Source organism: Microtus ochrogaster, unplaced genomic scaffold (assembly GCF_000317375.1).
Source record: "Microtus ochrogaster isolate Prairie Vole_2 unplaced genomic scaffold, MicOch1.0 UNK69, whole genome shotgun sequence".
NCBI classification, from domain to species: domain Eukaryota; kingdom Metazoa; phylum Chordata; class Mammalia; order Rodentia; family Cricetidae; genus Microtus; species Microtus ochrogaster.
In genome coordinates this window covers 1983827-1994254 of record NW_004949167.1, presented here as the reverse complement: position 1 = coordinate 1994254, position 10428 = coordinate 1983827, and the positions used below count along the sequence as shown (strand labels likewise).

The window sequence follows — 10428 nt, the reverse complement described above, 5'->3', positions numbered from 1 at the left end:
ACACACACACACACACACACACACACACACACACACACCATGAACATACATGTATACCCACATGCATAAGTGTATGTACACAAATGGCATCTGTAATCCCATCACACAGGTGGCTAAGACAGGAAGACCATGAGTTTGAAGACAGCCTGGGCTACATAGACAGACAGACAGACCGACAAAGAAGGAGAGAGAGAGAAGGAGTAAGGGGAAGGGAAGGAAGGAGGGAGAGAGAGAGAAAGAGAAAGAGGGAGGCAGGGAGGGAGGGAGAGAGGAAGGAAAGAGCAATGAACTTTGCAATGAACCGTGCACCGTGCTGGTGACATAGCTCTCCTAGAAACCTCGGAATACCTCTGTGAACAAGACACTGTTGTTCTCCCCCATGGCTCAACGGTTTTGGGTCAATCTCATTCAAAGAGGTTTAGTGCTGGATCCAAACTTACCGTACTGGTAAACAATAGGACCAGAATTTGATTCCAGATTGAATCTGGAGATGGCTCTCAGTCCCTAGACCAAGGGCCCCTCCCTCCTGCTAGTACAGGAAGTTCAACACAGTAAATGTTTTGCTGAAATCTGAGCGCACAGCCCTGGGCACTGCTCATGACTGAAGCTGAATGTCTGGCACTCAGAGAATCACAGAGCTACCCTGTCATTACCACTCAGGAAAACGTCTGAGTGGCTGAGTGTGCTCCCTGTGGTTGGATAGGCTCTGGGCAGGAGTGTTTGGTTGTGAGCCTAGCCTTTCATGGTTCAGCCATCTCTCCAGCCCAGCATGAGTGTTTGGGAAAGCCAGACAGGGGCCCTGTGACCAGGGGCCTCCCAGTCAGGGGAGGAGAGAGACAACAAAGGCGCAGCACGACAGAGGGCCCTGGTGCTTCTTGGACAGCCCTTCCAGAGCACCCTGGAACATTCTCTATGAAAGGCAAAGGAGGGGAAGGAGGGAGGGCGAGCCCAGCCTCCCTGTGGCAGACAAAACACATCTGCTCTCTGTTGCTTTCCTCTCATTCTTCCCAGAGGGCAGAGAAGCCAAACAGGAGATGCAGGGACAAGCTCAAGACCTGACAGTGTCTGGGCTGACTCCAACCCTAACCCCTGACCCCCTAACCCCTGGCCCCAGCCAAGCCTGACAGCACTGCTGCCACCACAGTGGAACCATCTAGTGTGTGTGGCCCAGTTCCTTAGGCTCTCTCCTCTCTTACATCCATCAAGATGAATCTCTGCAAACCTCTTCCTGGCTCCCCCTACTTCCTCTCTCTATGTCCACATTCTCCCCAGTGCCAGCTCCCAGTCTTTCTATTCTGTGGCATTCCAAGTAACTACCCCTCCACCAGGGGTGTGCTCCCTCACTCAGTCATTTGAATGTACAGGGATCTCCATGTGCTGGCAACAGAAGCAACTGCTGTGTACCCAACAGGCCTCCGTCGCTGAAAGTGCAGAGATAAAAAACACAGAGGGGTCCTTCAGCCTGTGGCCTGAGAGGAAAGCCAGGAGAAACAAAACAGGGCCGCAAGCTGCCGCAATATTGTGAAAGAACCCTGCCACGGGAAAGCAAGGGAAGAACCCCACCCCAGGCCAGGTGGTAGCAGAGGAAGCAAGCCCTGTCCAGTGCCTTTTTCCAGAAGGAAAGGCCTTCTGTATGGAGCAGGCCATGTGTGAGGAAGGGTAAAGAGGGAGCCTCTGGGAAGATGTGCCTAGCAGCTGTGAGCAGACCGTGTTGCTGAGAAGGAAGCAGGGGAGAATCGGGGAGACCACAGAGGCCTTTCGCACGTCTTAGACTGCAAACTGCTGGGAAGGACCACAGGCAGACCTTACATCAGGAGGTATGATGACAAGATTCCTACCCTGGAAAGATACTCTGCTGCATCGTAGAGACGGACTGTGGAGGGCCAGCGAGCAAGCACCTTGAACATCCCACATCAAAAACGGGACCATTCGTGACAATATCTTACTAGTTCAGCACAGGCCTTGGGTCTCTGGTCTCCCTGCCGGGCATTCACCAGCGTTGGCAGTGCTGGTGCACCTGTTCAAGGCTCTGGAAGCCAGACAGGCCAAACCCAGCACTTGGGTACAGCCAGTCACCTGGGGAGTCTTCCAGCACGGCCCTCTCTCGTCATTGCAGCGCCAGCCAGGCACCACGGTTTCTGTATCTCTTCCCTCAATCTCTCTGTTCCTCCCCACTTCCCTCCCCCACCTCCGCTCAGGGCCCTAACACCTCTCGCCTGAGGTCTGCAGTCACCTCACACGAATGTATCCTGTGCTCTGCACCATGGTTAGAAAGCCCTCAAAGCACCAAAGCCAGCTCAAGGAGGCTAGCTGAGGCTCTTGGAGGGCCTCCAGTGCCACCTCCCATACTTCTCCAAGCTCAGACTCCTCTCCCTCTACCTCCCATTGGCACCAAACTACATGAGGACCCTGAGTGGGCAGCCCTCCTCTCAGTACCCCCATGCTAAGTCCTCTCAGTACCCCCCAATGCTAAGTCCTCTCAGTACCCCCCAATGCTAAGTCCTCTCAGTACCCCCCAATGCTAAGTCCTCTCAGTACCCCCCATGCTAAGTCCATTCCAGGTGCCAGTTAGGAGTACAGCAGCAAACATAGCACATTTCTTCTTGTCATGGAGATAAGGGAAGCAGACCAGCGAAGACAGATTGGGGGTGGGGGGAGCACAAAGACATCATCTGTGCCCTCCCCCACTCTTCAGCAATGGCTCTTCAGGAAATATTACAGGCTTTCAGGAAACTTCGCTTGTAAGGAAGAAAACAAACACTAGCGACTAGACTTTGGAGCCAAGTAGAACTGAGGCCTACATTAAAGTAACGGTGATGACGCCAGCACAGGCATGGCAGACGTGAGTAGGGACAGTGACCGCGTCGTTGGGCACTGAATCACAGCTTACAATCATGGGTTTATGGGTTTATCTGGCTGCCTCAAAAGGCCGTGAGTTTCATGAGGACATTCAACAAGTATCTCTGGGGTTTGGGGTGTAGCCCGATGTAGAACTCTTGACGTGAGGCCCTGGGTTTGGTTAGCACACACAGAGAAAGAGAGTATCTTGAGTACCTACTCTGTGTTAGCTGTGTGCTTGGGCTACATCAGAGAACAAAACCAACAAAGACATCAGCCTGCGGGGAGCTCAAATGCTAATGGGAGAAAAAGACAGTGGAATAAAGAAAATAATAAGTGAAGCATTCAATAATCACCAGGTGCCAAAATCTGAAGAAAAAATAAAGCATAAGATGGCGCTAAGAAGGGGAGCCTGTGCTGAGAACAGGGGCGGGGTTGCAGGATTAAATAGAGGGTCCAGGTAGGTCTCAGCAAATAGGTAACATTTGTGCCACTTTGAAAGATACGCGAGTTCTCTTGGCACACACAGTGGGACCACTGAGCATGTATTGTAAAGATGGAGGAAGGCTCTCTATGTGTCTGCCTGTCATCTGTATATCTTGTAAGGGAAATGGAGACAACTTCTCACAGGGACCAACTTCATTTGAAGCGAGGAGGAGCAGCAGGTCCCAGGTCAGGGTCACGGTTTCAGTGTTTTGACTCCCCCTTCTGTGAGCACTCTTAATTCTGCTTCCTTCTCCCTAAGGCTCAGGTCATGTTGGAGCTGAAGACACGCGTGGAAGAGCTGAAAATGGAGAACGAGTATCAGCTTCGGCTGAAGGATATGAACTACTCGGAGAAGATCAAGGAGCTGACAGACAAGTTCATCCAGGAGATGGAGTCCCTAAAGACGAAAAACCAGGTATGGTTGGGAGCCCGGACCCGCAGCCTCAGCAATAAGCAGCTCCCATGTTGCTGAGTGCAGGGCCAGCTGCATGACCTAAGGGCATTGGTACTGTTGAGTTGTGACGCCCAGCTGCTGGAGGAGGTGTCTAGGGCAGACAGAGCACAGAGCATAAAGCTTCCCATAGGATGGTATGCTGGGTGAAGCAGGTACATGGGAAAGAGATGCGGGATGATTATATCCCGCAAAGCTGCTCTTCGGGCTAACCCATGTTTTGTTTCTAATATACTTTTGGAATTTCTAGATGTTCCACAGTGGGAGTTGTTATTTTTGTGACCAGGGAGTACTCATTTTTAAAATATGAAGTAAGGCGTGCTAGGGAAGGTTCTGGCAGGTGTGTTGATTTCTAGATTGTCAAAAATAAAATCTGTCTGACCAGTTAGGCCTGGCCCCAGTATTTGTAAGCCTGTCTTTATGCTATGCCATCTGCCTGGCCCCCTCATCTCCAACCGCCCATCTTTTGGCTCAAGGAGTAGTTGTGCGGGTAACTTATCTTCATGGGTCTGTTTGGTTAAAAAGCCCTTGGCTGTTAAACTTACTCATCCGTTTATTTATAATTCATTCAACCGGGCACCGAGCGTCAGTTCAGTTCATAAACCAAACACAAAGCCAGGTTCCGGCTTGGCACCCTCGGGCTGCCGGGAGCTGGCTGGCTCAGGTCAGTACATGTGAGCGTCCCGAATGAACTGACAGCCGTGTGCCAGCCATACGCATCTGGGCTGTTACTGGGGTTTTTCTGTTTGTTTGTTTGTTTGTTTGTTTGTTTGGGTTGGTTTGGTCTGGTTTTTCAGACAGGGTCTCACTTGGTAGCTCTGGCTGGCCTGAGACTGTATAGACCAGGCTAGCCTTGAACTCACAGAGATCTCCCTGCTTCTGCCTTCTAAGTGCTGGGAGCCAAGGTGTGCACCGCCACACCCACCTATCAGCAGTAGATGATTGGAATAAATCCCTGATTTTTCTCCTTAAAATCTACTTGACCCAAACCCAAGCCTTCACTGACGCGTCCATTTTACCATGTGTGCATCAAGAGCAAAAGCACAGACGTTTCAGAGTGAAATAGGATGTGGATAGAAGAGGCCATGTGTCCGTGTCTCAGCAGAGCAGTGTCTGGTGCAAAGTAAGGGCTTGAGAAAAAAATTATGAACAAAGATGTTGACAGTAAAAGTAGCTCTTGTCCTATTGGTGCCTTTGACAAATGTGTAGAAATGAGAAAAGGCGACTCTTTGTTTCAGGTTTTAAAAACAGAGAAAGAGAAACAGGACATCCATCACCGAGAACGCATAGAACAGCTCCTGGACAAACAGGGCCGGGAGCTGCAAGACATAGGTGAGCCACAAGGGGGAGCCACATGGCCGAGGCACAGGCCGCTTAGGGACACCCATTATTTGAAAGGGGCTCAGACACAGCAGAAGTCAGGGAATGTGACTCTGTCTATGAATGTATTACTTTATTGGAACTCACCCCGTTCTCCCTCCTGTGTATTTGCCCATTCTTCAAAATACAAACCTGCCTGTGGGAAGTTCAGGTTCAGAGCCTGACAGTCTGCCAAATCCCAGCCTCAGAACTTCCTTGCTGTGTGGTCTGGCATGGGAGGGGCAGGAAAGCACCCGGGGGTCGTGTGTGCCCTGAAGACCGGTGCTGCCGGCCTACATGGCGTGCAGACCCACCTGTCTCTCTCCAGAATGTTGCAACAACCAGAAGCTGCTCCTGGAATATGAGAAGTATCAGGAGCTGCAGCTCAAGTCCCAGAGGATGCAGGAAGAGTATGAGAAACAACTTCGGGATAATGACGAAACCAAGAGCCAGGCCCTGGAGGAGCTGACTGAGTTCTACGAGGCCAAGCTCCAGGAGAAAACTACTCTTCTAGAAGAGGTGATGGGGGACCCCAGCTCTGTGTCCCTTTCTGAGAGACGGGACAGCACAGATTGGCTGGCAGAGGGAGGGGAATTAGAGCCGTTCATTTGTTCAGCCGTTTGCCTGGCAGCTACTGTGTGCCGCAGGCACTATATCCTGGGAGTCCAGTGCAGGCACAGGCTGCAAGGTCTCTACCCTCAAGGCAGTCTCATCTGGTGAGGGGTGGGGCATAACCAATTGTATTTATAAATACAATTACAGTGGTCCAATGTTTGGACCCAGGCGGTGGTGGCACATGCCTTTAATCCCAGAACTCAGGAGGCAGAGGCAGGTGGATCTCTGAGTTTGAGGCCAGCCTGGTCTACAGAGTGAGTTGTGGGGCAGCCAGGGCTACACAAAGAAACCCTATCTTGAGAAAGAAAAAGGGTCTGAACCTTGAGTTCTGTGTGGAAAGCAAAGGTGTAACAGGGCATCACGATGTGGGGTACTGGTAAGAGGTAAGAAGGTGATGGACCCTGAAGCCTGGCCCAATCAGGAAGGAAGTAGACAGACAGGAGACAGGACAGGGCCTCAGTTTCCATTCTGTAACTGGACTCATCTTCCCTTCCTCAAGAAAGGCTCCTGCGCTCTTGCCATCCCAGGCTCTCTTAGCACGGCACCCTAACCCCTTCTCCCCGCTCTCTCTCTCTCCCTCCCGCCCTCCCTCCAAGCCAGGCACAGGAAGATGTTCGACAGCAGCTTCGGGAATTTGAGGAAACCAAGAAGCAGATTGAAGAAGATGAAGACAGGGAGATCCAAGACATCAAAACTAAGTACGAGAGAAAGCTCCGGGATGAAAAGGAGTCCAACCTTCGGCTCAAGGGAGAAACAGGCATCATGAGGAAGAAAGTGAGCCCGCTGTGTGCCCTGGGAGCATCCTGGGGAGGCTGGGGGCAAGGGACAAGTGGACAGATAGCCCTAGGTGGCCAAACAGAGGTCCCACCTCCAAGACAAAAGAGTACCCTCAAAAGGACCACATCTGACTTCCCCTCCTCTTTGGGGGAGCAATCGGCATGAGACAGGATCCTACCGTGTATCCCAGACTGGTTTAGATCTCACTGTGGAACCCAGTCCTCAAACATGTGATCCTCCTACCTCTTCCTCCCAGGTGCCAGGATTGCAGGAGCATCCCACCATACCTGACTCCTTCCTTCCTCCCCTTTCATGGGCTCCCTGTGTCCTGGATGCTCAGAGCTATCCTTTCTAGACAAGGTGGGAATAGAAATGAGGTCTGAGGCTGAGACAGGCAGCGGTTCAGCCTGGGTGGGGCGGGGCAGATTATAAAATGCTTTGTTTGCAAGATGAGGTGGCTCCTTGGTTCTGTGATGGCTCAGAGAGGGAGGACGCTGACAGACCCCTGAGGAATTGCTTCAGTTCTAAGATGATTGGCCATGGAGAAGCTGAGTTCAGAGCAAGTGCGTTAGGAATCCAAGCTTCTGGATAGAAATTGCACTGTTGTTAGTGACTCTCAGGGTAAGCAGATGCTCCCTTCCTGGATAGGTTACAGTGGCTCCTCTCTGTGACCTTGACCAACCCTCAAGGTCAGTATGGTCTTAGAAGCACCTGAGTCCTTCTAGAGAGCTTCTCTTGAAGCATTTGTAGGCAAACTGCTCTCTCCTGCAGGGACTAGACCTAGGCATTATTATGCTGAATGCTCACATCACTCGTCTGACCTGGGAAAATACCGAACTGTCCCAAATTCTCCAGAAACCCACTCTCTGAAACAAAATAAGTTTGGCATATTAGCCCATGCCTATAATCCCAGTACTTAGGCACTGAGGCAGGAGGATTATAAGTTCAAGGGCAGTCTGGCTATGTAAAAAGAGTTTGTCACCTTAAAGTAAAAGGGAAAGAGTCAGGTAGTAAGGATGAACACCTCACTAGGGAGGCGGAGGCAGGTGGATCTCTGAGTTTGAGACTAGCCTGGTCTACAAAGAGAGTTCCAGGACAGCTAGGGCTACACAGAGAAAACCTGTCTTGGTTTTTTTTTTTAAAAAAATGAAAGGAAGGAAGGAAGGGGGGGGATAGGGACGGAGGGGAGGAGGGGAAGGAGGGAGGAAAGAGGAGAGAGGGAGAGACAGGGAGAGAGGGAAAAAGGAAAGGAAAGGAAAGGGAAGGAAAGGAAAGGGAAGGGGAATTAAATATGAAGTTGTGGAGAAGGGACGTGTGTGTCAAAAATGGGAGGGAAGCAGGAGAGTGACGGAGGGTGAATATGAGCATAGCACATTGTATGCAAGTGTGAAGTTTTCAAGTGTGGTCAAAATCTATTTTGCAATTAACAAAAAAGCTAACCCACACACACACACACAAAAAATAAAATAACAGCAATAACAAAACCCACTCCCCAAGAGCCATGGATGTTGAGCACGGGGGCTTTAGTTCCCTGGAGAAGGGCCAGCCCCATCCACAGCTGACGTGGGGAATGGGGATCAGATCTAAGACCCCAAGGGTCTTCATTGCTGCTCTGTGTCTTCAGTTCAGTAGCCTGCAAAAGGAGATTGAAGAGCGCACCAATGACATTGAGATCCTGAAGGCAGAGCAGATGAAGCTGCAGGGCGTCATCAAGTCCCTGGAGAAGGACATCCAAGGCCTCAAGAGAGAGATCCAGGAGAGGGATGAGACCATTCAAGACAAGGTGAGGGCTCCGCTCAGTCTATGAAGTGCCCACTATGTACATAACATGAAGCTAATCCAAGCCAACAGATCACACTCTATTCTAGCAACAACCTTGTAGCATGAACAACCCAGGGTTGTGTCTCATGAAGCCGAGCTCCACAAGGCTGAGTTGACAGCCCAAGGTCTCCCAGTTTGTCAGGGACAGACCCCGGGTGAACCTGAGCTAGCTGGCCTCCAGATCCCTGCTCTCCACTGATTCAGGCATCCTGGGATGGCCCACTCTATGGATGGAGGGTAATTCCCCTGCCACGCTGCCCATATTGCTATTGCTGGTCAGAAGGCTTGGTCCTGTGAATACTGGATAACCCAGGACGATGGCAATGAATGCCTTTTGCACAGAATACTCAGCTATCAGGCACACCTCCTCAACATCCAGGATTTGCTGTCCTCCTGAGCAAACCCAGACTCCGTGCCCACCTCTCCACCCACTCTGCCCCTTTTGCCTCACCAGGCAGGCTTCTCCTGTGATCACACATGGGCAGTCAGTGTTAGATAAGTAGGTTCCGGCACAGGCCCCTCTGCTGAGCAGACTCTGTGCCCTGGGCACCTTTTGAAGCCAACCTGTTCTCTCCTGGGACATGAGAGCTTGTAAGGATTTGGTGAGCTAGTACCTGCATTGCTGTTCCTGCGTGGGAAGTTTTGTATATACTGTAGGCTTTGGAGAAGGGGCAGGGCCCTCTTCAGATTCTCAAAGTGGGAGTAAGAAAGAAACCCAAGAAAGAAACCAAACGCTCCCAATGCAGACACTCGTAACCCCTCTTAGTTCAGTAGCCTTCCCAGTTCCCACGCCGGGTCCCCAGCAGCACAGCAGACAGTGCAAGCATAGTTAGGTTGCTCTCCCACTGAAAGGCCTTCAGTAGCTTCCCCTGGCCCCCAGCAGAGGTCAGCAAACTTTGTCTACAAAGCATGAGATGGCCAGGCCTCATGGTCTCTGTCTGCACTGATCTACCCTGGAGACCACATGTGAGACCACCCAGAAACAAAACAGATGAGAATGTGCTAGGCCCTGTTCCAGCTAAAATGGAATAAAACAGGCAGCAGGTCAAGTTTGGCTCATAGGCTCAGCTTGCCAGTGCCTGGCCTCCGGGATGACTTCTGAACTCTCGAAGCCAGCAGGCAAAAGCCTTACCTTCCTCATCTCCTCTTCCCTCCCTCCTATCTTCCCTTTGAGCTTGCCCATCACACAGAAGTGGGTTGCCCTCTGCTGCTGCGGTACAAACCACCACGATGCCCGTGCCTCCCTCCCTCTGCCGCACATCACATTTTGGGATTGTGTTTATCTGCTCTGGCAGCCAGTGTTCTTCTGCCTTAAGCATAGGGACTGGATCTTTCTCAGAGCTATAACGGGAAAATGTCATCCAGTCAAGGTTTGCTTGATTGACCCACGCTCCAGTTACAGCCTGAAAATCCAGTGGTCCAAACAAACAGCTGTGTTGCTAGCCTCTCAGCGGCAGGAATTGGACAAGGTTCAACAGATTGACTAGTCTCTGACCCCGATGTCCGGAAACTCAGCTGGGGAAACTGGGGGTGCCCCCAACAGCTAGAGGCTGGAAGATGAGTGCCTACAGTGGCTCTTTCTTCCACGTGCCCAGCTCTATCCCCTGTGGCAGGGATGGTAAGGGGGGCGGGGTTCATTTGAGTCTTTCAGCCATAGAGCCCTGAACATGCTCTCTCAATCCAGAGGACCCAGAGTGCATAAACCTCTTCCGTAGCACCTAGCCTCTACCACAGCAAACGTCCTGTCTCAGGAGAGCCAGGCAGGGAGCTGCCTGTCTGTTTGGCCTAACCTTGGCAGCCACGCAACAATTCCCTTCATTGCATTCTTTGGGTTGCCAGCAAGTCATAAATCCTGTGAGACACAAGAGAGGGGACCTAATTCTGCTTGCTGACAGAGGTGCACCAAGGCCATAATGCAGGAGAGCTACAGCCTGTGATGGGAGACCCCCTCTTCCACAGCCTATGGCAAAGGGAGTGAGTTCCTGTGGAGTCCACACTACAGCCTCTGCCAACCTGCATCTGGCTGCATCCCCAGCCAGAAGTCTGTAGCCCCCTGCAGCGTCAGAGGCCCTGTGTTTTCT

General features: G+C 51.5%; 1 protein-coding gene across 1 annotated transcript in view; it reads left to right on the top strand.

Annotated features, from left to right (window-relative positions):
• Positions 1-10428, top strand: part of Cfap57 (cilia and flagella associated protein 57) — a 66462-nt gene that overhangs the window by 31465 nt on the left and 24569 nt on the right. Inside the window, exons 13-17 of the mRNA XM_026777512.1 lie at positions 3584-3739; positions 5014-5107; positions 5463-5653; positions 6350-6523; positions 8151-8309. Coding sequence (XP_026633313.1) covers positions 3584-3739; positions 5014-5107; positions 5463-5653; positions 6350-6523; positions 8151-8309 — 774 coding nt within the window. The remainder of the gene's footprint in view (positions 1-3583; positions 3740-5013; positions 5108-5462; positions 5654-6349; positions 6524-8150; positions 8310-10428) is intronic.